At 62.2% G+C, this 25,829-nt stretch overlaps 2 protein-coding genes across 2 annotated transcripts; one reads left to right on the top strand and one right to left on the bottom strand.

Moving 5' to 3' along the window:
- Positions 1-625: 625 nt before the first annotated feature.
- On the bottom strand, positions 626-10,749 carry FXYD1 (FXYD domain containing ion transport regulator 1). The gene is made up of 8 exons (XM_077841312.1): positions 10,654-10,749; positions 6,057-6,124; positions 4,379-4,411; positions 3,983-4,057; positions 3,418-3,454; positions 3,152-3,201; positions 1,807-1,845; positions 626-1,218 (listed from the first exon to the last, which is right to left on the bottom strand). The coding sequence occupies exons 2-7, from the start codon at positions 6,112-6,114 to the stop codon at positions 1,823-1,825; spliced, it is 276 nt and encodes a 91-aa protein (XP_077697438.1). The 5' UTR covers positions 6,115-6,124; positions 10,654-10,749; the 3' UTR covers positions 626-1,218; positions 1,807-1,822.
- A 5,194-nt stretch (positions 10,750-15,943) lies between these two features.
- LOC144279486 (leucine-rich glioma-inactivated protein 1-like) lies at positions 15,944-24,516 on the top strand. The gene is made up of 9 exons (XM_077841012.1): positions 15,944-16,216; positions 18,561-18,632; positions 19,229-19,300; positions 19,419-19,490; positions 20,111-20,182; positions 20,401-20,570; positions 20,981-21,145; positions 21,605-22,116; positions 22,908-24,516. The coding sequence occupies exons 1-9, from the start codon at positions 16,029-16,031 to the stop codon at positions 23,211-23,213; spliced, it is 1,629 nt and encodes a 542-aa protein (XP_077697138.1). The 5' UTR covers positions 15,944-16,028; the 3' UTR covers positions 23,214-24,516.
- Positions 24,517-25,829: the final 1,313 nt, after the last annotated feature.

Genomic DNA, 25,829 nt, shown 5'->3' on the forward strand with positions numbered 1-25,829 from the left:
GAGGGAGACAGTCCTCGTGCATTGGGGGATGGGGGTTCGGGCTGGGGGGTCACAGGGCAGCGCCAGGGCCTGGGGCACACGGACCCCTCTGCTGGGTCAAGGACTAGCAACGTGAGAGCTGTGACCTGACAAACATGCGCGCGCGTCCTGCTGCCCCCTGCTGGAGGGGATCAAACCTGCTTTGTGTCTGCTCATGCACCGCCCAGGGATCAGGCCCGCCCCCTACACACCCATGCAGAAAGCACCCGCTCAGCCACGGGCCGGGATCCCACCACACCCGAGCCGGTGACTGGGACAGGACCTGCTCCCAGCGCACGACTCTTGGGGCAGCTTCTCTAGCTGGCCCAGCCCCTGCCCCACGGCGCCCTTGGAATGGCCTGTCCGCGATCACAGACCATGCACTGGCGACCGGGAGCCAGGGAGGAGAGAGAGGGGCTGCGGGTCGGGTCAGGAGTGAGGGGCACCAGCAGAGCTGGGGGGGAGCCCAGGGCTGAGAGGGCAGCAGGCTGCGGGTGAGGGGAACTGGCAGAGCTGGGGGGGCAAGCTTGGCAGCGGGGGTGGGGAGGGGTTCAGTGCTGACACACAGTGGCTCCCACCCCAGGCAGTAAGTGCCAGGAGGCAGATGGAGGGGGCAGGTAGCGTTTATTGGGAAGCCATCTCCGGCCAGCGACTACGGACAGCGCCCCCGGCTGGACACAGGGACACTTGCAGAGGCTGGGGGGGGTTCCTGCTGCCCCCTGCTGGAGGGGATCAGCCCTGACCCAGAGGTTGGAGCCAGCTGTTCCCACCACAGTCCCATGACGGACACTTCAACAGGGACCCCGACTGCCGCCCCCCACGGTCACCCCTCCCTGCACCCCTCACACGCAGGGCTCTTGGCACCACTGCCCAGAGCCCACGAGGGCAGCACCCCTAGAATGTGGGGGTGTTCCCCTGCTGCTGGGGACAGGCCCTGCTCTGTGTGTCCCTGCTGCCCCCTGCTGGAGGGGGACAAGCCCTGCGCTGTGTGTGTGTCTCGGCTGCCCCCTGTTGGAGGGAATGAGACCTGCCGCATGTGTGTGTCCCTATTGCCCCCCGCTGGCTGGCTCAGATTCTGCGGGCTGCAATCAGAGCTTAGGGGGGCCTGGTCTAGGCTAAGTGCTACGGCTATGCAGCATGGGGCGGGGGAAGAGGGAGTCACTCTTCATATCCAGGGAGAGTTCTGCGCCTTGGGGAGACCTGCACAAAGAGCAAACGGGAAGGGATTATGTATGGACAATGAGCAACACTGCCCCACCCAAGGGAGAACCCAGGAGTCCCGGCTCCCAGCCCCCCTGCTCCAGCCCCCTAGACCCCACTCCCCTAGCCAGGGATAGAACCCCGGAGTCCTGGCTCCCAGTCTCCCCTGCTCTAACCCTCCAGACCCCACTCTCCTCCCAGAGCTGGGGCTAGAACCCAGGAGTCTTGGTCTCTATGTAATGTGGATGACTGCCACAGTAGGAATGCAGATCCACAGAACTCATAGCAGCCGGCAGCCCCTGGAGGGGAAACCCCCATGCCCCATTCCCCACCTCCCTGAGTCAGCCAGTCCCCCACCCTGGGGCCAGAGCCAGCGCCCAGTGTTTCATTTGTAGTGAAAGAGGTGCCGGGGCCCCAGCAATTTTTTAGCACTTCTAACTAATGCAGCAAGCCCGGAGGTGCCAGGGCTCTTGACGGCCCAGCCCGGAGATGCCAAGGGCTCAGCCCTGGCACAAACTGAGCACTGCTCATGTTCCCCTGGGGGAAAGGGCCCCATGTCCCATACCTTCCCCCTGCCTCCCCACTCACCAGCCTCTGGGCCCGCCTATCTCATCCGGGTGGACAAACCTGTAGAGAAGAGTCAAGGAGTCAGGTGCCCAGGGCGGGGTTCTGCCTGCGGGAACTGGGGTCAGATCCTTGATAGACCAGCCCTGCGGGGGTGGGGAGAGGACCCCAGCATCCTGGCCATGCCCTCCCCCAGCATGTGTCACACAGGGTCACCAAGGGTGGGAGGGGAGGCAGAAGTGGATTAAGATTTATTAGGACCCTTGGCACAAAGAACTTTTGGGCCCCCCACACTGCCTCCCTGTCACCATGGGCCCCCGCCCCCGAGGCCCCGCCCCCTGGTCAGGCCAGGCCAGGCCAGGCCAGAAGCTGGAGCCAGGCAGGGCTGGCCTTAGGGAAAATGGTGCCCCTGTCCCCTGTGAGCATGTTGGCCCCCACATTGCCCATGGCCCCCATGGTCTCTCCACTCCCCAGGGCCCTGCTGCCTCCTCCCAGCGCTTAATTTGTATTGAACGAGGTGCCGGGCTCAGCCCCAGCACAAAGTTAAGCACTGGCCAGGTGGCCGGAGAGCAGCGGCTGCTGGCTCCAAAGACAACACCAGCAGCGAAGAAGTAAGAGGCATGGTGTATATGGTGTATTGCCCCCCCTACTCTGTGCTGCACTGTGCCCTCCGTGCCCCCAACCCCCACCCAAGCCCTGGTCCCCCGGCACCCCTCACCTTGGGCCTGTGCCCCACGGCCCCCCCACCCCTGCACTCCTCTCCTGCACCCCTACCCTCTGCCCTGTGCCCCACACGCTCCCAACTCCCAGCCCTATGCCCACCGCGCTTCCAACCCCTGCACTCCCCTCTTGCACCCCCACCCTCTGCCCTGTGCCCCACACGCCCCCAACTCCCAGCCCTGTGCCCACCGTGCTTCCAACCCCTGCACTCCCCTCTTGCACCCCCACCCTCTGCCCTGTGCCCCACACGCTCCCAACTCCCAGCCCTATGCCCACCGCGCTTCCAACCCCTGCACTCCCCTCTTGCACCCCCACCCTCTGCCCTGTGCCCCACACGCCCCCAACTCCCAGCCCTGTGCCCACCGTGCTTCCAACCCCTGCACTCCCCTCCTGCACCCCCACCCTCTGCCCTGTGCCCCCCACACTCCCAACCCCCACCCTGGCCCTGTGCCCCTCACATTCCCAACTCCCAGCCCTGTGCCCACCGCGCTTCCAACCCCTGCACTCCCCTCCTGCACCCCCACCCTCTGCCCTGTGCCCCCCACACTCCCAACTCCCAGCCCTGTGCCCACCGTGCTTCCAACCCCTGCACTCCCCTCCTCTGTAGGCCCATGTGTTAATCCGAGGCTGCAGGATGCCTGGTACTTACGGCGAATGGAGCTTCGGAGAGTCCCTTCCTCCTCGTCTGGTTCACCAGTCCTGGGGGGACAGCAGCATTACATGGGTCCCTGTACTCTCAGCAGCCCCCCAGCCCCCACCCGCCCATGTCCTTCACTCCCAACCCGCAGCCCCCATTATCCCAGCAAGGGGCTCCCCTCCCCCACAGCTCTGCCGGAGCCCCTCACTCCTGACCTGCAGCCCCCTCCGGTCCCAGCCCTAGGGTGCGTTGCGAGCGGGGGGCAGTGGGGTATTTACCTTTGTTGCTGGTTAAATTTACAACGGCAGCGTCGACCTAGAAAAGATAAAACAGTAAATACGCCCTGGCAGCGAGATGGCGTGGCAGGGCAGGACAGGACAGGGCGGGGCAGGACAGGGAGCTGCGGGGGGGCTGGGAGCCAGGACTCCTGGGTTCTATCCTGGCTCCAGGAGGGGAGTGGGGTTTGGTGGCTTGGGGGGGTGCTGAGTAGCAGCAGGCTGAGCAGCGAGGGGTTAATGAAAGCAGACTGGGGGAACTGTGGGGGTTAGCCATCACACCCCCTCCCCCCCGCAGCAGATACAGATGGAGCCAAAGCTCTGGGTGAGATTTATGGGGCTGAAGGGACCTGGTGTCCAACCAGCCCCAGGAGCAGCACCCAGAGGAACCAGCCACCCAAAAACTCCCCCTCCTCTCTGGCTGAGCAACTGACTGGCTCAAGGGGATGGGACATGGAGCCTTCCCCTCTAGGGGGCATTGGCCCTGATCCAGCCTCAGGGCAGGGGACTGGCTGGGCAGGGAACAGGACATGGGGCCTTTCCCCTCTAGGGGGCGCTGGATACTCACTGAGGATGATGAGGATTCCCAGCAGAAAGAGGATGACCGCGAAGATGAGGCCTCCAATTCTCAGGGACTGATAGTCTGCGGGGAGAGACGGGCTCAGGGGGAGAGGGGACCTGCCCCCCCCAGAGAGAGACACCGATACACAACCATTGTACATGTGCGTTTGTGTGTCCCTGCCGCCCCCTGCTGGAGGGGCTGGGCCCTGGTCTGCATGTGTGTGGGCTGGTGCAGACATGCACTGATCCCTGCCATGCTGCCGCCCCCTAGTGGCTGCAGCTGGCACCGAAGAGAAATCTAATCTGTGCACCACAGACACCCTCCGCCCCCCTCCCAGCAGGTGCCAGCCCCTGGTCAGAGGCCCAGCTCAGCAGCCACCCGCCCTGAGACCCCCCAGCTCACCGTAGTTAAAGGGGTCGTGCTCCTTGGGAGGCTCTGAGAGAGAGAGAGAGAGAGAGAGAGGCGTTAAGGATCTCTGTCCTGGGATTCAGAGATGCTACGGAGACATGGAGTGCACTCTAACCCCTCTGGCCTCCAGTCTGTCCCCCCCACCCCCTGCTCTAACCCTTAGGCACCACTACCCTCCTAGTGCCAAAGAAAGAACCCAGGAGTCCTGATCCCACTCCCCTCCCAGAGCTGGGGACAGAACCCAGGAGTCCTGGCCCCTAGGGCTGGTCTAGACTGAAAACTTCCCTCAGAGTAGCTATGTTTCTGAGGGGTGTAAAAGACACCCTGCCCCCAAAAGCTGTGGCCAGCACTAGGCAGATGGACAAACTCTTCACTTGCCCAGCGACTGCTTGCTGGGGGCCCCCCGGCTGACCAGGGAGCCCCTTTGGCATCGCCCTGAGCATCTGCCCTGACATGCTGAGCCACTGGAGCCCTACTCGCCTCACCTCCTGGGGCCTGCCTGGCTGGTGAAGGGGGGCTGGGGCCCTTCAGGGGGCACTGACTCCCATCCAGCCCCAGGGTGGGGGACTGGCTGGCCCAGAGGGCAGGGAATGGGTGCCAGGGTCCCACAGGGTGTCTGGGGCAGAGCTGGGATTAGAACCGAGAGGTCCTGAGTCCTAGTTCACTGCTGTAACCATTAGACCTCCCCACGCCACTCCCCACTGCTGGGATTAGTTCCCCCCCTCCTCCTGCTGCTGGGATTCCACCCTCCTCCCACCCCACTGCCCCCTGCCCCGCTCCTGGGATACCTGCCCCCCACTGTCCCCTCCCCTGTGCTGGGATTCCTCCTCCTCGCTCACCTCACTGCCCCCTTTCCTGCTGCTGGGAGTCCCCCCCTGTTTTGGCTCCTCCCATCCCCACTCGCCCCGCTGCCCCCTTCCCTGCTGCTGGGACTCCTCCCCGTCCCCTCCCCACTCACCCCGCTGCCCCCTTCCCTGCTGCTGGGATTCCTCCACCCCCCCGCCCGCTCATGCCGCTGCTGGTTCCCCCAGGCTGTGCTCCCCACACTGGCGGTTTCCCCTGTCCCCCCCCCCAGCTGAGTGGGCAGATGGAGCTTTTTGAATCTCTGCAGTTTGGGCTCCCTCCAAGCTGCGAGTTGGTTGGTGCACAAAAGCCCCGGCCCTGCCCAGTGACAGATTGGGCAGGGACAGTGGTGGGGCTGGACCCCGACCCAAACTACAAACCTGGGAAACCACTGCAAGCCGGGGTGTGGCCACACCCCAGCACCCTAGTTCAGCACCTCTGATCCAGGGGTGCAGGTGCACCGCTTGGAGGGGGGCTGGAGCTAACCTGGGTGCTCTTCTCGAGGGGAGGGGGGTCTAGTGGTTAGAGCAGGGGGCTAGGCGCCAGGACTCCTGGGTTCTATCCCTGACTTGGGGGGGAGGAGTGGGGTCTAGTGGTTAGAGCAGGGGGCTGGGAACCAGGACTCCTGAGTTCTCTCCCCTAGGGTTGCCAACTTTGGTTGGATGAATTCCTGGAGGTTTTATCACATGACATTGTCTTTAATTCCTGGAGACTCCCAGACTATCCTGGAGGGTTGGCAGCCCCTTGTTCCCGGTGACATACCATAGGCCCTGGGTCTGGGATCCGGGTTCAGGGAGCTCCCCTGCGTTCTCTTGCCCCCGGCACTCACCAGCACTGGCTGCTCCCAGCAGGGCCCAGCAGAACAGCAGCAGGATCCACGTCCCCATGTCTGTCCTGCTGAGACACCAAGGGACAGAGGGTCAGCGCCGCCCGCCATGGGGGAGAAGGGAGGGGAGCACAGAAACAGGAAAAGCCAGGGAGGGACAAGATGGGAGGGTGAGGCCCTGGCAGGGCACGGGATGGGGGAAGCAAAGGGAGGGACTGTGGACCATGGGGGCGGAGGGGGTACGGTGAGGTCATGGCGCGTGGGGAGGGGCCCGGGTGGGGATTTACTGGGGGGCAGGGCTGGGATGGGAGGTACTGGGGGGCAGGAACAGGGCTGTGGCACGGGTAGGGGGTTCTGGGGGTCAGGGACGGGGTGGGAAGGTAGTGGGGGGTGGGGCTGTGGCAGGGGTGGGGGTGTACTGGGGGGCAGGATGGGAGGTACTGGGGGGAAGGAATGGGGCTGTGTCACAGGTAGGGGGTTGTGGGGGGCAGGGACGGGGTGAGAAGGTAGTGGGGGGGGAGGTACAGGGGGGCAGAAAGAGGGCTGGTGAGTGGGGCCGTGGCAGGGCCAGGATGGGAGGTAGTGGGGGCAGGGTGGAGCTGTGGCAGGGGTGGGGGAGTCTGGGGGGCTGGGGTGGGATGGGAGGTACTGGGGGGTGGGGCTATGGCCTGGGTACAGTCCATGGCAGGGTTGGGGGTGGGGCCAGGTCATTCACACCTGGCCCCTGCCTGGTGGGTCTGCTGGGGGCCAAAGGTTTGTTACCATAGAGATGTGACCTTGTGTCCCCCCAGCCTGCCGGGCAGTGTTTGCAGATGATAACCCTGCCCTGCCCCCTCAAGCCAGGGGACCCCAGGGTGGGAGGAGGGGCAGGCAAGAAGACCCTGGGCTGGCCTCATGCCTTTTGGACACCGAGTCCCACCAGCCTCACCCAGGGTTCTGCTCCCTCTGCACTTGGGGGGCGGGAGAAGCTGGCTCCTCCTCATCTCCCCGCCCAGCACTGTGCAGCCTGCAGCTTCGCATCAGTGCCCCCCCCCAGCTCCATCCATTAGACCCCACTCCCCTGCCAGAGCCAGGAGAGAACCCAGGAGTCCTGGCTCCCAGCCCCCTGCTCTAACCTGCCAGCAGTGACACATGGTAGGAAGGGGAGTGGGGATCTCTGTAGTCTCTAACCCCCAGATAGAGGACCCCCTTCTGAGATACGGGGGTGTGTGTAAATACCCACCCCCCTCGGTCCCTGCTTTGTCTGCAGCCAATAAAGGGTTAACCCAGGGGATTTGCATTTGCCAGCCTAATCCCTGGCACTGGGCGCCCGTAACCCTGGGCGCCCGTAACCCCGAGTTACGCCTTGCCCCCCCTCCAAGCGCTGGATGCCCCCCCTCCTGCCATTCCCCACAGAGCAGAGAACATTCCAGCCTGCATGCCCCACAGCCACTACACGTCAGCACCCCTGGGGCCTGCCTCTGCCCAGACCCCGCAGCACCCCCATTCTGCCAGGGCCCCTCACTCCCGACCTGCACCCCTATTATCCTAGCCCTGCCCCACCCCCCCGAGTGCCCTTCACTCCCAACACGCAGCCCCCTGCTAGCCCAGTCCTGCTCCCACAGAACTCTACCAGTGCCCCTCAGTCCTGACCCAGACATCTTCTATCCCAGCCCTGGACTGCCCCCCCCCCCACCACAGCTCTGCCGGTGCCCCTCCGTCCCGACCCACAGTCCCTGGTATCCCCACCCACAGCTCTGCCAGTGCCCCTCCGTCCCGACCCACAGTCCCTGGTATCCCCACCCACAGCTCTGCCGGTGCCCCTCCGTCCCGACCCACAGTCCCTGGTATCCCCACCCACAGCTCTGCCGGTGCCCCTCCGTCCCGACCCACAGCCTCCTGTATCCCAGCCCTGGACTGCCCCCTCCCCACAGCTCTGCCGGTGCCTCTCCGTCCCGACCCACAGTCCCTGGTATCCCCTCCCACAGCTCTGCCGGTGCCCCTCCGTCCCGACCCACAGCCTCTGGTATCCCAGCCCTGGACTGCCCCCTCCCACAGCTCTGCCGGTGCCCCTCCGTCCCGACCCACAGTCCCTGGTATCCCCTCCCACAGCTCTGCTGGTGCCCCTCAGTCCTGACCCACAGTCCCTGGTATCCCAGCCCTGGACTGCCCCCCCCCCCACAGCTCTGCCGGTGCCCCTCCGTCCCGACCCACAGTCCCTGGTATCCCAGCCCTGGACTGCCCCCCCCCACAGCTCTGCCGGTGCCCCTCAGTCCCGACCCACAGTCCCTGGTATCCCAGCCCTGGACTGCCCCCTTCCACAGCTCTGCCGGTGCCCCTCCGTCCTAACCCACAGTCCCTGGTATCCCCACCCACAGCTCTGCTGGTGCCCCTCCGTCCCGACCCACAGTCCCTGGTATCCCCACCCACAGCTCTGCCGGTGCCCCTCCGTCCCGACCCACAGCTCCCTGCACCTACCCCTGCGTTCGGGCCTGGGCCTCTTGCTGGCGGCTGGGCAGGACAGGGCGTTATCGTGGGCCGCGGGGACTGGCTCAGGGGCAGAGATTAAGGCAGCTAAATTCGGCTGGGTTGGCTGCCTGACAAGCCCTGGACAGGATGGGAGCTCTCGATAACGGATCTGTGTGGTGTGACTAGCAAGGGAGGGCTGGGATCCAGGACTCCTGGGTTCTCTCCCAGCTCTGGGAGTGGAGGGGGTCTAGTGGTTAAAGTAGGGCCCCTCTGTCTGTGCCCCCTCTCTGGGGAGAGCTGCCAGACACCCCCTCTAGCCCCAGCTGGGATTGTTGGGTCTTCGCGCTCCCTGGCAGCGTGTCTAAATATACCCGGGCCCCGGCACTGGAGTATAAATACCCCTGACTCAGCTGGCCTGGCATGCAGCACCCACGGCTCGGCTCACATCTCAGCTGGGCAGGGGTACTGGGGCCAGTGGGACACCAAGGTGACCAGATCCCACCTCCAACTCCCCCACAAGCTGCATGGGCAGCTTTGTGCCAAGCTGGGACATGGGTCCCCCCACAGCTCAGGAGGGAAGGACAGTCAACCCGGCCCAGCATTGGGACCCCTCACCCTTGTGCCACATACCTCCCCCTTCTCCTCATCCCTACCCCATTACTGCTCCCACAACCCCCTTCACCCCATCCCTCTCCCTGAATCCTCCCTCCCCCCCCACCACTGCTCCCTTGTCCACACAGAAGTCACCAGGTGTTGGTTGCCACCTGGCAAGAAGCCCCGAGGGAGGCACTGGGGGAGGGGCTGGGGGGCCATGCCAGTGGGACAGGCCAGGCCATGGGGGTCTCCGCACCAGTCTCTTGGCCCAAGGACATGGGGCCATTTGTCCCACCATTGACCTGTGGAACTCTCTGCCACTAGGCACCACAGGCCTGGTGGGGAGGGAGCTGGTGTCATGGATGGACTTGGCTATGGGGAGACCCTGAGATCCAGGAAGGGGAGCTGCCTCCCACTGCAGGGGGGGATGGACCCTCCTACAGGCACAAGTGCCTCTGGACCAGGCCTGTCAGATGCGCCCCTGGGGCAGAGTCGGGGCCACCTGAGCACCCCAAACATTCCCCTAAGGTGCTAGTACATCCCCAACCTCTCCCCCTGCAAAATATCCCGTCCTCCCTTCCCAGTCATCACCCCAACCCTCCCCTGGGTCAGACATCCCCCCATTAGAACCTCCCGTGGTTAGACCCCCTCCCTGGGGGGCAGAGCCCCCCTGTTAGACATCCCCAGGATTAGACCCACCTCCCTGGGGGCAGATCCCCCAGGCAGTGCCCCCCTGTTAGAACCCTCTGGTTAAAGCCCCCTCCTGGGGGGTAGAGCCCCCTCATTAGACCCCCCCTTTGGTTAGACCCCCCTCCCTGGGGGGAAAAGCCCCCCTGTTAGACTCCCCTGTGGTTAGACCCCTCTCCCTGGGGTCAGAGCCCCCCGGTTGGACCCATCCATAGTTAGACTCCCCTCCCTGGAGGGCAGAGCCCACCTTTTAAGCCCCCCCAGGTTAAAACCCCATCGTGGGGGGCAGAGACCCCCTGTTAGAACCCCCCATGGCTAGACCTCCTCTTTGGGGGGCAACCCCCCATTAAACCCCCCTTTAGACCTCCCCATGGTTAGAACCCCCCCGTGGTTATAGCCTCCACCCTGGGGGCAGAGCCCCCTGTTAGACACCCCCCCCGGTTAAATCCCCCTCCCCGGGGTTAGACCCCCCCTGTTTGACCCCTTGGGGTTAGACCCACCTCCCTGGGGGCAGATCCCCCAGGCAGTGCACCTCCCCGTTAGAACCCCCAGGTTAAACCCCCCTCCTGGAGGGCGGTGTCCCCCCTGTTAGACCTCCCCAGGGTTAGACCCCCTAGTTAGACCCCCTGTGGTCAGAGCCCACTTTTTAAGCCCGCCCCCCTCCCGGTAAAACCCACTCCCTGGGGGGCACAGAACCCCTGTTAGACCCTTCCCCCATGGTTAGACCCCACCGTGGTTAGACCCTTCCCTGGGGGGGCAGAGCCCCCCTTCTCCCGTTGCCCAGATCTCAGCCGATCCGCCCCCTTCCCCCCACGGGACTTTCCCTCCTCCCCCTGCCGCGTCTCCCCCGGGCCCCCCGGCCGCCCCTTACCCCGCTCCCCTCGCAGCTGTCAGCCCGGCCGAACGCAGAGTGCGGGACCGGACAGCGGGGAGCGCCCGGCCCGGAGAGGGGCGGGGGCGGGGTGGGACTGAGGGAATGGGGGAGGGGACGCGGCAGTGGGTTGGGGGTGGGTCTGGAGGAAGGGGGCGGGGGGTGTCAATTCAGGCAGAATTTCGTAACTGCCCCCTCATAGCGGGATCTGGGTGGGGTGGGGCGAAGCAGCCCCCTGGAGGGCGGGTGTGGTTCTGTCCGTGGGTTGGTGCCCCCGTGTCAGTGTGTCCATGTGGCTGTGTGGCGTGTGATGGTGTGTGGGTGGGGCTGTGTGGGACTTGGCTACAGGGACTTGGCGTGGTGTGTTGGAGTATCCGTGTGGCTGTCAGGGTGACTGTGTCAGTGTGTCGGGGTATCAGTGTGGCTGTGTGTTGGGGTGACTGTCAGGGTGACTGTGTCAGTGTGTCGGGGTATCAGTGTGGCTGTGTGTTGGGGTGACTGTCAGGGTGACTGTGTCAGTGTGTCGGGGTATCAGTGTGGCTGTGTGTTGGGGTGACTGTCAGGGTGACTGTGTCAGTGTGTTGGGGTATCAGTGTGGCTGTGTGTTGGGGTGACTGTCAGTGTGGCTGTCCGGGTGACTGTGTCAGTGTGTTGGGGTATCAGTGTGGCTGTGTGTTGGGGTGACTGTCAGTGTGGCTGTCCGGGTGACTGTGTCAGTGTGTCGGGGTATCAATGTGGCTGTGTGTTGGGGTGACTGTCAGTGTGGCTGTCAGGGTGACTGTGTCAGTGTGTCGGGGTATCAGTGTGGCTGTGTGTTGGGGTGACTGTCAGTGTGGCTGTCCGGGTGACTGTGTCAGTGTGTCAATGTATCAATGTGGCTGTCAGGGTGACAGCGTGTTAGTGTGTCAGGGTATTGGTGTGGCTGTCAGGTTGACGGTGTGGCTGTCAGGGGGACAGCAGTGTCAGGCTATTGGTGTGGCTGTCGGGGCAACAATGTGTCAGTGTGTAAGGGTATAGGTGTGGCTTTCAGGGTGACAGCATGTTAGTGGGTTGGAGTATCAGTGTGACTGTAAGGGTGACAGCATGTCAGTGTGTCAGGGTATTGCTATGGCTGTCAGGGTGTCAGAGTGGCTGTCAGGGTGATAGTGTGTCTGATTGTCGGGGTATTGGTGTAGCTGTTGGGGTGACAGTGTATCCGGGTGTGACTGGGTGTCAGGGTGACGTGTCCCTGTGTATAGCCTGGCTGGGTGGATTCTGTTTCCTGGTTGCAGGTTGGCCAGGGGGGAGCTGGGGGTCATTAAACTGGGGCAGGGGGCTGGGGCGGGCCCTGGGGGAAGAAGGGGCTGCTGCAGGGCAGCGCCCTCTCTCTGGGTCCCACTGCTGCCCCCATGTGGAATTGAACTGTGGGTGGCCACTGGCCAGGATCGTCCTTCCTATTCCATGCACCCCCTTGCAGGGCTGGGACAGACGCTGAAACCTGCCGCTTCGTGGCCAGTAAAGATCCCAAGGCATGAAGGCAGTTTGATAGGCCAAGCTGGAGTGTGAACCCCAGTGTCTGGGCCAGAGCCCAGTTCAGACTGCCTCTGTTCTAGCTCCTGGTTGACACAGGTTGGTTAGGACTTCCTGTCCTAAATGGCTGTTCCCCAGCTGCCCCGACTCAGAGGGGGCTGCATCTCAGGGCGGACAAGCCATCCCCATGCAGTGTGATGTGCGTCTTTTCCCCAGCTGCCCTGCTCCAGAGGTGGCTGCGTATGTGGAATCATAAATCCACGCAAAGCACAAAATCCAGCAGATTCCAAAGAGGGGAGAGGTCGTGTTTCTGGGGCGGGGTGGGGTGGGGCGGGGCAGGGAGGGGGATGATGTTATAATGTTAATGTCCTGGCACTTTGGGATCCTGAGCAGGAAGAAGAGGAGTCAGGTGGTCATAACAAGATTTCTGCCATTCCTTCACACACATACACAGTCACTGACTAGTGTAGCACAACCAAGTTACAAGTGAGCTCAGACTCTGGGAGGGGAGTGGGGTCTAGTGGTTACAGCAGGGGGGCTGGGAGTCAGGACTCTTGGTTCCTGATCACAATTCTCACTCTAGAAGAAAGCACAGGATGCCACCTCCCTCGCCCTCCCTCCAGCAGGGCTTGTCCCCTCCAGCAGGGGGCAGCAGGGACACACACTCTCTCTCTCTCTCTCTCTCTCTCTGTTCTAGCCTTATTCCAGCTGCGGATCCCATTGTCAGGGCCCATCCCCCCCCAGCCACACTCACACCTCCAAGCCCTCTGCCCAGCTGCAGCCTCCTTCCCCCTCACCCCCCAGTGCCCCCGGCATCTCCCTGCAGGGAGTGTTTCAACCACCCAGATTCCCACCCCCCATCACAGGACAAAGGCCCCTGTGTGAGGGGAAATGCCAGCTCCGGGCTGGGATCCCACTCCCAGGGACTGGCGGGCAGCCAGACAGCTGGGCCCATTGTCCCCCGGCCCCCACAATCCACCCCTGGTGCTGAGCATCTGAGCAGGCATTTCTGGGTGAGGGGGCACAGCTGGGATAGCAAGAAGATTAGGAACCAGCCTGGGAGGGGGAAGGCAGAGTCAGGGAAAGAACCCAGGAGTCCTGACTCCCAGCCCCCCACCAAACACTAGACCCCACTCTCTTCCCAGAGCCAGGGATAGAACCCAGAAGTCCTGGCTCCCAGTACCACTCCCCGCTCTAACAACAAGCCCCAATTGCCCTCCTAAAGCTGGTGCCCCCTAGAGGGGAAAGGCCCATGTCCCATTTCCTGCTTGGAGCAGAGGGATGGGATGTGGGCGGGGGAGGTTAACTAGCCATAAGCCCTGCCCTCTCTGGGCAGACAGGCACGGGCCCTGTCTACAGTAGGAGTTGCGACGATCCTGCACCCCCCCAGTTCCCGCCATCTATGAGGCTTTCTTTGTGTCCGGGGCAACTCCAGGGATCAAAGCAGGGGAGGCTGGGAGTCAGGATTCCTGGTTTCTCTCCCAGGCTCTGGGAGTGGGGTGGTGTCCTCTGGTCCCGGGAGTACAGGGTAACTCTGGTAACTGGCGGCAATGGCAGATCATTATCCTGCTCTGCGGCTAGCAGAGGGTTAACAGCAGGTGTAGGATGCGGTCATGCAGTCCCAGCCCTTACTGGTCATCGAGCAAATGGATGTTCACTCTGAACCCTACTGACACCACCTGTTAGCTCTTTGTAATGGCGGTGACCTGGGGTTGTGGGTGGGGCCTGCTTCTGTAAGTGGAGCTTGGTGATGCTGGGTGGGGTACATGGTTAGTTGGTGGGGGGAGGTGGGGCCAAGTTGCCTCACCAGCTAACGCCCCCCACCAGGGGTGGTGAGTTATATGGGCCCGTGGTGCCCGGGCTCCAGGAATATTCAAGGCCCGGCAGCCTGGCTCCACCAATGTTCAGGGCCGGGTATCTCCCCAGCCCTGCCTGCTGCCCCAGATGATTTTAAAGGGACCGTGGGCCCCTGCCGCCATCACCAGACGTGCAGCGGGCCTAAAGCAACTTCCTGCCTGCCCTTGCTTCGCACGGCACGCCACTCCCAGAAGCAGTTGGCACGTCCCTGCGGCCCCTGTGTCTCCATGCATGCCCCTGCCCTGAGCGCCGTGTCCGCCATTGGAACTGCGGCCATTGGGAGAAGCGGAGGTGATCCCTGCAGCCAGCGACATGCAGAGACCTCCCGGTCCCCCAGGTAGGAGCCACTGCCGTAGGGGTGTGCGGGTTGCTTTTGGGAGCCACCTGAGGTATGTGCTGCACCCCTCACCCCCTCCTGTACCCCAACCCCCTGCCCCAGCCCAGAGCCCGCACTCAGCACCCACACTCCCTCCCAGAACCTGCACCCTGCACTTCCTCCTGCACCCCAACTCCTTCCCCTCCCTCCCAGAGCCCACGCCCCTCTTGCACCCCAACTCTCTCCCAGAGCCCGCCCCCTGCATTCCCTCCTGCACCCCAACCCCTGCCCCAGCACAGAGCCCACACCCAGCACCCATACTCCCTGCCAGAGCCCGCACCCCCTCCTGCACCCCAACTCCCTGCCCCCGCCCAGGGCCTGCACCCCACACCCAAACTCCCTCCCAGAGCCTTAGGCAGGTGGGGGGGGGGGCAGGACTTGGACCCGTTCTGGGCACCACCAAAAATTATATAACTCTGCTGCCCCCGCCCTCCCGTCACCCCAGGGTGACCCCCACCCCCTCACTCCAGCCACATGGTTTGCTTCCATGACACACAGAGCTTCACTTTTTGGCATAAACAGGGAATGGCCCAGGCAGCTGCTGAGCCCTCCCACGGCCAGGACAGAACCCAGGAGTCCTGGCTCTCAGCGCTCCCCCAGTCTAACCACCAGACCCCAGTGCCCCCCAGGACTGAGGTAGAACCCAGGAGTCCGGGTGTCCGGCCCCTCCTCCCAGCCCCTGGGCTGAACTGCCCCCTTCCTTTTCTTTACTTATGGCTCCGCCCCTGGTCAACACCCCCCTCCCCAAGGTTCCCCATCTCCGGCTCGCGATTGGCTGGCAGCACTGCCACTCACAGAGGAAGGGACGGCCACAAGAACAGCGGGACGGGGGAGCACCGACAAGCGGACTGACCGAGATCGCAGGGGGACAGCGGGACAGAACCGGGGATGGATGGAGAGACACAGGGTTAGACAGAAAAATAAAGGGACAGATACAGGGTAGATACAGGGGTGGATAGAGGGAGAGATACAGGAGTGGATAGAGGGGTAGATACAGGGGTGGATAGAGGGGTGGATACAGGGGTGGCTAGGGGGAGAGATACAGGGTGGACGGAGAGATACAGGGGTGGATAGAGGGGTAGATACAGGGGTGGCTAGGGGGAGAGATACAGGGTGGACGGAGAGATACAGGGGTGGATAGAGGGGTAGATACAGGGGTGGCTAGGGGGAGAGATACAGGGTGGACGGAGAGATACAGGGGTGGATAGAGGGGTAGATACAGGGGTGGCTAGGGGGAGAGATACAGGGTGGACGGAGAGATACAGGGGTGGATAGAGGGGTAGATACAGGGGTGGCTAGGGGGAGAGATACAGGGTGGACGGAGAGATACAGGGGTGGATAGAGGGGTAGATACAGGGGTGGCTAGGGGAAGAGATACAGGGTGGACGGAGAGATACAAGGGTGGATAGAGGGGTAGATACAGGGGTGACTAGGGGGAGAGATACAGGGTGGATGGAGAGATACAGGGGTGGATAGAGGGGTAGATACAGGGGTGGCTAGGGGGAGAGATACAGGGGTGTCAGAGAGCTGCATAGCAAGAATCAGGAATTCAGGGATAGGTAGAAGGACCCCAGCGTGGAGGGGGTCCCAGGGTTGTATAGGGGGGAGCAGCCCAGGGCCCCTGGGCCAGACAATGGGCTGGGGGGGACCATGGGCCTGTGCCCCCCTGCTCATGCTACTGCTGCTGGCGGCTGGGGGGGGTGAGCGGCGCCGGGCCCCCCGGCGGAAATGCCCCATCGGCTGCAGCTGCACCCAGGACAACGCACTGTGTGACAGGACAGACGGGGTCCCCCAAGGACTGCCCCCCGACATCACCTCCCTGTAAGATCCCCCAGCAGCCCTCTGCCACCCCTGCACCCCCCTCCTCATGACCCTGCCCTGTCACACAATCCCTTGTTACTGGAAGCTGGAGCTGTGATTTGATTCTGGTTCTGATTCAATGGTGCTGGGTTTATCGGTCACTGGTGCCAGTTCTGTTGCTGTGGCTGGTTCTGGTCTATTTGCCGGCTGGGGTGGGTGACTGCGTTGTGTCTGGTGGGACACTGGTGTCAGCCCTGGTAGGGGGCCTGGTGAGAACCCGATTCTGGCACCGGTTCTGGTACTGGTTCAGTGTCACCGCTGGTCTTTGTGCCAGTTGGATCTTTGTGCTAGTTCTGGTTTGACATTGATGCTGATTCTGGCATTGGTTCTGGTTCTGGGAGCAGCTCTGATTTGGGGCTGGTTCTGGTTCTGGTTCTGGGAGCAGCTCTGATTTGGTTCTGGTTCTGGGAGCAGCTCTGATTTGGGGCTGGTTCTGGTTCTGGTTCTGGTTCTGGGAGCAGCTCTGATTTGGGGCTGGTTCTGGGAGCAGCTCTGATTTGGGGCTGGTTCTGGTTCTGGTTCTGGGAGCAGCTCTGATTTGGGGCTGGTTCTGGTTCTGGGAACAGCTCTGATTTGGGGCTGGTTCTGGTTCTGATTCTGGGAGCAGCTCTGATTTGGTGCTGGTTCTGGTTCTGGGAGCAGCTCTGATTTGGGGCTGGTTCTGGTTCTGGGAGCAGCTCTGATTTGGTTCTGGTTCTGGGAGCAGCTCTGATTTGGGGCTGGTTCTGGTGCTGGTGCTGGTCAGAGGTTGCTGGCTGTTCTGGTTAAGGTGCTGGTTCTGGTGCTGGGCCATTCACCAGCTCCACTACAGCTCTGCACCCGGGGTGGGCGTTGCGCCGGGGCTGGTTTGGGTTGGATGGTGCTGGCGGCCTTGCTCCCGGTGTCCCCTTGGGAAGGCTCTGGGGCTGGTTCTGGCAGTGGTACCAGTCGTGCTGTGATAGAGGTGCTGGCTCAGTGCCAGGGGGCGCCTGGTTCTGGCTTGAGTCCCAGGTTCCAAGGCAGGAGGGACTATTGTGTACATCTCGTGGGACTCCCAGGTCGGAGAAGGGCCCAAGTCATCCCTAGAGCAGAGCTGTTCGACAATGTCCAACCATGGCTTAAACATTGCCAGTGAGGGAGCATCCCCGACCCTTGGCTAATTGCTCCCATGGTTAATGCTCTCGCCAGTAACAATTTACATCTTGTTTCTAGTCTGAAATTGTCTAATTTTGACTCCCAGCCCTTGGACCATGTTAGACTTTCCTCTGCTGGACTAACGCTCTGTTCTAGCCAGGATCGCGTCACCCCTGGACCTGCGCTGTGCTCAGCTACAGCGATGGAGCTCCTGGACTTTTCTGGTCTTATAATCCTCCTCCTGGTTCTTCTCTGGCTCCTCTGCAATTTATCCGCCTCCTTCCTGAACTGGACACAGGAGTCCAGCTGTATACACACCAGGGCCGAGGAACCTCTCTGTCCCTACTCAAGACTCCTCTGTTTATGTGTCCCAGGAGCCCCTTGGGCCACGGAGAAAGATAAATTATGCTCTTCAACATTATCACCAACAATGTGGAGGGAAACATAAACCCACCCCCCACTGATACTCATCACTCCCCTTCCTCCCATCCAGGTGCTGTATAGGTTGTAGAACCGCCCTCACGGCCCCTCTAAAGTGGGTTGATTTTGGAACCAGCACGGCCTTCCTCCACCCAGTGACTGCCAGCGCTTCGGGGTCTCTCCGGGGCTCTGAAATGAGTCCAATTATCAGCCTCCTTTTCCTGATTAACATCGTCCTCCCAGCTGGTTTTAGCTCGGGCCTCCAGGCTGCCTCTCTCAATGGTGCTGTTGAACCTGGGTCTTGGCAGGAGGCTGGTGCTGGTTCTGGTTTATGGTCAGTTCTGGTTCTGTGTTGGCTCTGGTTCAGCTTTGGGTTTGCTATTGGGACTGGTTTGAAGTCGGTTCTGGTCTCATATTAGTGCTGGTTCTGTTCCTGATGGCGGTGCTGGTTGTGATCAGAAGGTGGTGCCGGTTCTGGACTGGTGGTGCTGGTCTGATGGTGCTGGTTCTGGTCTGGTGCTGGTCTGATGGTGCTGGTTCTGGACTGCTGGGGCTGGTCTGATGTTGGTCTGATGGTGCTGGTTCTGGTCTGGTTCTGGACTGCTGGTGCTGGTCTGATGTTGGTGCTGGTTCTGGACTTGGTTCCTCTACTGGCTCTGGAGCAGCCCGTGGTGCTGTGCCCTCTCTGTGGGAGTCCTGGTGATGGGTGCAGCACCGGTGCTGGTGCCGGTTCTGACCCGTAGCCCCCTCACACCCCGTCTCCCCTCCTCAGGTCCCTGGTGCGATCCGGATTCACTGAGCTCCAAGAGGGAAGTTTCCTGCAGACGCCATCCCTGCAGCTGATGTAAGGAGACCAATGCCCCCAACTCTCTAGTGTGCAAGGGGGAGCCATGTCTGTGCATGGTAGCCCATGGGGGCAGGGAGAGTATTAGCATGAAAATGGGTGTGTGCTGGCCAGTGTGTACGGGGAGGCGAGTGTGCAAATGGGTGTGTGTCAGCCAGTGCATATGGGAAGGTGCCTGTGCAAATGGATGTGTGCTGCTCAGAGGGGGCAGCTGAGGGGGCAGTCTTGTGGGGGGCAGGTGCTCACCGTTAGCCCAGGAATGCTCACAGCCCCGAGCCGGGTGCCGCCCAGGCACAGTGAGGGATGGGCCCTGCCCCACAGAGCTCACCATCTACACAGACACAGGGGGCAAGGGGAAACTAAGGCACGGAGCAGGGAAATGACTTGCCCAGATTTACCCAGCAGGTCTGTGGCAGAGCAAGCAAGGGAACCCAGGAGTCCTGGCTCCCAGTCCCTGCCCGCTCTAACCATAAGACCCCACTCCCCTTCTGGAGCCAGGACAAGGCTGTCTGGGGGGAGCGGAGGCTGTGGACTGGGATTGAGGGAGGTCAAGAGTTCAGGGTCCCGGCAGGCACTGACTCCCCCTCTCTCCCCAGCTTGTTCACATCCAGCACCCTGGGGCTGATCAGGGACGATGCCTTCGTGGGACTCCTGCACCTGGAGTATCTGTGAGTGTGCGAGGGGGTGGGGGTGCAAGGGGGAGTCTGCACAGGGGACTTTGTGGGGGCGGGAAGCAGGGGGCACACAGGGCGTGACCCACTGACAGAGCCCCCCCCCCCCTTGCAGGTTCATCGAGAACAACAAAGTCGGCTCCATTTCCAAGAACGCACTGCGGGGCCTCAAGGGGCTTGTGCATCTGTGAGTGACACCCCCCCCCCCGCATGGCCTCTGGTCCCCCAGCACCAACAGACCCCAGTGACCCCCTGGCCCCTGAAAACCGATGGACTCTGGGGACCTCACCAGCTCCCCAGCGCCGACAGACCACAATGACCCCCCAGCACCCTAATACCAGACCCCAGGGACCCCTGTGACTGACCCCCTTGGCCCCCCAACACCCCCCACCGCAACACTGACAGACCCCCCCCAAGAACCTCCTGACACCCAGCCCTGATATCCCCCTGCGATCCCTGACACCAGAGGTCACAGTTCCTTGGCACTAACACCCTCCCAGGGACCCCAACATCAGCCTGATGTGACACCCCCCAAGGGGACCCCTCCCCCTGACACTCCTGTCACCCCTAAAGTGAGTCCCCCAATGGGGCAACCCCCGAGGGAACCTATCCCCACACTCCTCCCCGACCCGCGGACAGCCCGTACCAGTGGAACCCCCACCCCATGCCCCCACACACACTGGGACCCCTCTGTCCCCACGGGACCCTGCCCCCTGCCCTGTGGCCAGATGGGAGCAAACACCCCCAGAGGGGAAGGGCGCCGGTGTCGAAGGGCCCTCCCCATCTCTGACATCTCCCCCCGTCCAGGAGCCTGGCACACAACCAGCTGGAGACGCTGCCACGCCACCTGTTCCGGGGCCTGGATGCCCTCACCCACGTGTGAGTGGGGGGCAGAGGCGGGACTGGGGGGCAGGCGTGGGGGAGGGGATGCGGAGGAGCGCTGGGGGGTAGAGATGGGCAGAAAAGAGGAGGAGGAAGAAATGAAGGGTGAGGAGGGGGCAGCAGTGGTGGGGAGGGGCAGAGGAGGGCCTTGCTGCCTGGCTCTGGCCCCCCTGCCCCATGTCCCCCGGCCCCACGCGGGGCGATTCTCCCACCAGGGACCTGCGGGGGAACCCCTTCCACTGCGACTGCCGGATCAAATGGCTGGTGGAGTGGCTGAGCAGCACCAATGCCAGCGCCGAGCTGGGCGAGTGCCAGGGCCCAGCCGAGCTCAACGGCACCCGGCTGAGCCAGCTGCACCTTCAGGACTTTGACTGCATTACCACCGGTACGGAACCCCTGAGCCAGCTGCACCCAGCCTCGGGTAGCCGGCCCCATGCGGCGTTATGTGCGGCTGTTCCCCAGCTGCCCCGCCCCAGAGGTGGCTGCATCTCAGCCCCGGGTGAACCCATTGGAAGGGAAAATGCTTCTTAGCTCATTGCCCTCGCTGCATCTCAACCCAATTCCTGGTGAGACACAAACTGCTCCAGAGCTGGCTGTGTGAGAAGCCTCAGGACTCCTGGGTTCTATCTCCAGACCCAGGAGGGGAGGGAGGTCCAGTGCAGGGGGCTGGGAGCCAGGACTCCTGGGTTCTATTGTCTCAAGGCTGGCACAGGAAGCAGAAGTGAGCGCAGAGCTGGGGATGAACCCAGGCGCCCAGCTGCTCCCCAGCCGTGGTCTAACCTCCACCCCCACCAGCGCTGGTACTGTTCCAGTCGCTGCCCTTCCAGGCACTGGCGGTGGAGCCGTTCTGGTACCGGGGGGAGCAGCACGTGGCCATCACCCAGCCCTTCGCAGGGCGCTGCAGCCTGCTTGAGTGGGACCACCTGGACGGGGCCTTCCGGGCCTACGCCTCCATCAACGGTGAGCGAGGGCCCCAGCCCCCCTGGTTACCCCCAAGTCCCCTTGTGCTCCGCCTCCCCACCATGTCCGCCAGTGCCCCCTGCACCCCACCCGCAGGGATACCCTCACAGCCCCCCTGAGCCCTGCCCCAGGGGTACCCCGGAGCAGCCCCCTCCCCTCCACGAGATCACCCACCCCCCCGGCACCCCTACCTTCAGCTGCCCCTTTTCTTCCCACCAGGCAGATCCCCTGACCCCCTTAACCCATCTCCCCACCCCAGGGACAGCCTTCCCCCCAAAACCCTCCCCCTGTGCAGCCTTCCTGAACCCCTCTCCCTTCCTCCCTCTTTCTAACCTCTGCCCCCCTTGGGCAACCCCCCGATCCCTGTCCCCCTTGGGTAGCCCCTCGATCCCTGTCCCCCTTGGGCAGCCCCCCGATCCCTGCCCCCTTGGGCAGCCCCCCTGACCCCTGCCCCCACAGGCTCGTCGCCCGTGGCCTGCAAGCCGCTGGTGGTGGAGGGGCGGCTGCTGGTGGTGCTGGCGCAGCTGGCCGGGGGTTCCCACGTGTGGCGCCAGGAGGGGGCCTCGGGGCGCTTCGTGCGGCTGCAGGAGCTGGGCCCGCAGCGCATCCGCAAGCCCAACGCCCTGGCCAGTTTCCGGGTGGACGGCGACTGGTTCCTGGCCGTGGCCGACAGCTCCAAGGCGGGCGCCACCACGCTCTTCCGCTGGGGTGGGCGCGGCTTCTACGCCCACCAGGCCCTGCATGCCTGGCACCGCGACACCCACGTGGAGTTCCTGGAGCTCGCCGGCCGGCCCAGCCTCATCCTGGCCAGCAGCTCCCAGCGCCCCGTGGTCTACCAGTGGAGCCGGCCCGGCCGTGCCTTCCTGCGCCACACGGATATCCCCGACATGGACGACGTCTACGCCGTTAAGCACTTCCGCCTGCGCGGGGACGTCTACGTGTGCCTGACCCGCTTCATTGGTGACTCCAAGGTCAGCGCCCGGCGTGTCCCCAGCGTGCCCTGCGCCCAGCGTGCCCCCTGTGCCAGTGTGCCCAGCGTGCACCTCCCGTTCCCAGTGTGCCCCCAATGTGCCCTGTTCCCAGCGCCTAGCGTGCCCCCCCATGCCGGTGTGCCCTGTGCCTGGCGTGCACCTCCTGTCCTCAGCGTGCCCTGTGCCTGGTGTGCACCCCCCTGCTCCCAGCATGCCCTGCATCCGGCATGCACCCCCTTGCTCCCAGCATGCCCTGCATCCGGCATGCACCCCCCTGCTCCCAGCATGCCCTGCATCCGGCATGCACCCCCCTGCTCCCAGCATGCCCTGCATGCATCCAGCAAACCTGCAGTGTGCCCCCGGTGTACCCTGCTAACAGTGCTCCCAGAATGCTCTGCTCCCGGAATGCTCTGACTGGGCCAAGCATGCTCTGCTCCCATAATGCTCTCTGTCTCTGCTCAGCTTCTCCCACCATACTCTTGACTTTGCCTCTGCCCCCAATATGCTCCCATCTTGCTTTGCTCCCACTCAGCCACTCCCATCATTCTCTTCTCTCAGCATGCTTTCTGTCCCCCATGATGCCCTCTGCCTCCAGTCTGGCATTACCCATAGAATCAGAGAAGATCAGGGTTGAAAGGGACCTCAGGAGGTCATCTAGTCCAAGCCCCTGCTCAAAGCAGGACCAACCCCAACTAAATCATCCCAGTCAAGCTTCTCATCCACTGTAATCTCCAGCCTCTCTGCCCTGCTGGCATTTCTGGCATAACCCACAGTCCTCTCTGCCTCTTCAGGTGATGCGCTGGGAGGGCTCCATGTTCCGGGACGTCCAGCACATGCCATCGCGCGGCTCCATGGTCTTCCAGCCGCTGGGCATTGGGAACCACCGCTATGCCGTGCTGGGCAACGACTACTCCTTCAGCCAGGTTTACCGCTACGATGCCCACTCGGGCCTCTTTGTCCGCTTCCAGGAGCTGAACACCCAGGCGCCCCGCTCTTTTGCCCACCTGGCCGTCCACCAGCGGGACTTCGTCTTCGCCGCCAGCTTCAAGGGAGACACGCAGATCTACCGGCACATCACCATCGACCTGAGTGCCTGAGCCCCGCGCTGGGGCAGAGGGGGGCAGAACGGGCTTCAGACAATGTGGGGGAGCAGCACCAGCCTTAGTCACCGGGTGGCACAGAATGGGATGCAGACAATGGGGGTGCAGCACCGGCCATGGCCACCAAGGGCACAGAACAGGCTTCAGACAATGTGGGGGAGCAGCACCAGCCTTGGTCACTGGGGACGCAGACAATGGGGGGGTACAGCACCAGCCGTGGCCACCGGGGCTCAGAAAGAGACACAGACAATGGGGGTGCAGCACCGGCCATGGCCACTGGGGGTGCAGAACGGGCCCCAGACAAGGGGGAACGGAGGAGGAGGAGGCTGTGCCAGTGATGCCCACTAGGTGGGGACAGCAGCAGGGACCGACTTTTCAAACCTATTTCGATGCCAACCCCCCGCCCGCCTTTTAAAATCGGTTCTGGAGTTGGTTAAGAACCGTTTCCCCGTTACATTTTTAAAAATGGATTTCAGAGACTTGTTTTTTCCCCACCTCTTTACAAAGGTTTCTGGTTAAGAGCCAGCGTCCTGTGGCTTTTTCATCGTTAGCATTTCCCTTTCAGGTGTGTCTTTTTCAAATTTTTATTCATTTACAATTTTCCTTAACTAAAAAAATTCGATTTTCAGTCAGGTCCTGCTTTTAAACCGCTGAGTCATTTCACAGAGTCATTAAAGAAAACCATTTGCCGCCTTTTTCATTCATTTCATGTTTCTTACTTTGATGGCATTTCCTTTTTAGCCTTTAAATCTTTTTCCATCTCCCCTACATTAAACGTTCGGGTTCATTTACTGAGTCATTTTGTCTCAAAGTTTTAAAAGTCACGTTAATTGTTTAATTTTATTTACTCTTTTAAGCCTCCCCCACAATAATACCCTGTTGCTTTGATTCTGTCACTTTTCTCGGTACCAAGAAAACACTTTGCTTTGTTTTCGTTCCATTGTTTCTTTCCTTTTTAAAAAACATTAAATAGAAAATTCAGGTCCCCCCACCCCAACTGCCCTTTGTTTTAGTTCCCGTTTAAGGGGGTCAGTTCAAAGGGGGGGGCCGTCCTGTTCCGTCATTCAAAGGGAGGTTTTGTTTGCCTTTTTCCCCATTAAGTTGGAATTTTATTTACTTTTCTCCAACTAATTTGTCCTTGGTTTTTAATTTTGCTTTTAAAATAAAATTGTGATCAAGGCCCCCCATCCAGGTGGCTCATAGGCTGGATTCTTAGCTGCTGGGCACCCCCCGGGCCTGAACCAGTGCAACAAGATGCCAGGCTAGATGGGCCCATGGGGCTGATGGGAGGGGACAGGATGCCAGGCTAGATGGCTCATGGGCCGGCTCCAGGGGGAAGGGAGGCTATGGGGCTAGCTAGGCCCACTCTGGGCTGGGGGAGTAACACAGGACTTGACAGTCCAATAGGCCTCAACCAGCTGGTGAATTTTAACCCTTGCCACCCCTGCTGGTCACTAACCAGCAGTTTCAGCTACAGGTGCCCCATCCCCACACCCTCCACTGCCCCTGGGGGCAATAGGGACTTCAGGGGTGCCTGTGTAGCTAGTGCCCATGTTGGGATGGGCGGGGGGCACACAGGTTGGAGGTAGCTGCTGAAAAATCAGCATGGAGCATTCCTCTGTCCCCCTCCCCCAGACACGACCAATGCCCCCTGCCCCATTACCCCAGCCAGCGCTCTGTAAATAACATTATATATTGTCCCTGTGCTGCTGTGATGGGGGGTGGGGGGCAGAGCAAAGATGAGAAAGGGGGAGACAGCCAGGCCTCCTGGGTTCTACCTCCAGCTCTGGGAGGGGGTGGGGTCTAGAGGGTAGAGCAAGGCAGGACTTGGAGCCAGGACTCCTGGGATCTATCCCAGGCACTGGGAGCGGCGGAGGGGAGCCAGGACTCCTGGGCCTAGGGGATTTAGCTGTTGCAATGCTGAGTGTGGCAGCACCGACCTTGCTAGGGCCCTCCCCCCGCCCCAGTGCCCCCCACTGCACGTTTGGTGCCCACAACCCTGGGCACATCAGGCACTGGCTGAGCCCCACCAGAGCCAGCAGGCTGAGTGGGGAGGAGCCTAAAGTAGCCAATAGGAAGTGCTGAGGAGAGGGGTGTGGCTGGAAGGGCATGGGGTACCCAGGGCCATCTGGCTGCATACCCTGCGCCCCTTCCTAGGGCAGCCCTTAATCCTCCTCCCCCCTTTGTTCGCTGGCACTGCTCCTCTTGCTGAGAGGTGGGGGGCAAAATCACCTTCCCCTGTGTGTGTGTTGGGGGGAGGGTGCTTGATGGCCCCCTCAGGCTCCCACGGGCCTTCTGACTCCACCCTTGAGAGGGCAGGTTTCAGCTAGTCCCATTCAGGTCCCCATCCCCCAGCTTTGGGGCACAGACCGCGGGTTCCTGGCTCCTGGCACAGCGTTAACTGTTTCGCACCCCTGAGGTAACAATGCAAAGTAGAGAGAGAAACTGAGTCACACAGGCTCCCTACAGTTCCAGAACATTCCCCTTGGCCCAGTGGCTCTGGCGGCAGTCCCCCCTGCCAGGACTCGGGCTGGAAGCCCAGCCATGCCGGCCTAATGCTGCACTGGAATATGGCTAAGGACACGGCCTGGCTCCTCCCGCTTCAGCCCTGTG

The sequence above is a fragment of the Eretmochelys imbricata genome, chromosome 24, assembly GCF_965152235.1.
Source record: "Eretmochelys imbricata isolate rEreImb1 chromosome 24, rEreImb1.hap1, whole genome shotgun sequence".
Classification (NCBI taxonomy): Eukaryota; Metazoa; Chordata; order Testudines; family Cheloniidae; genus Eretmochelys; species Eretmochelys imbricata.

What these genes read in the sequence shown, in the direction of transcription:
- FXYD1 (XM_077841312.1), bottom strand. Translation starts at nt 6,114, where the DNA reads ATGGGGACGTGGATCCTGCTGCTGTTCTGCTGGGCCCTGCTGGGAGCA. An exon ending in GCACGACCCCTTTAACTACG is followed by an intron (nt 4,058 to 4,378) that starts GTGAGCTGGGGG and finishes CTCTCCCCGCAG; the next exon opens with ACTATCAGTCCCTGAGAATT. An exon ending in AAATTTAACCAGCAACAAAG is followed by an intron (nt 3,202 to 3,417) that starts GTAAATACCCCA and finishes CTGTCCCCCCAG; the next exon opens with GACTGGTGAACCAGACGAGG.
- LOC144279486 (XM_077841012.1), top strand. Translation starts at nt 16,029, where the DNA reads ATGGGCTGGGGGGGACCATGGGCCTGTGCCCCCCTGCTCATGCTACTG. An exon ending in CCCCCCGACATCACCTCCCT is followed by an intron (nt 16,217 to 18,560) that starts GTAAGATCCCCC and finishes TCCCCTCCTCAG; the next exon opens with GTCCCTGGTGCGATCCGGAT. An exon ending in CTTTGACTGCATTACCACCG is followed by an intron (nt 20,571 to 20,980) that starts GTACGGAACCCC and finishes CACCCCCACCAG; the next exon opens with CGCTGGTACTGTTCCAGTCG.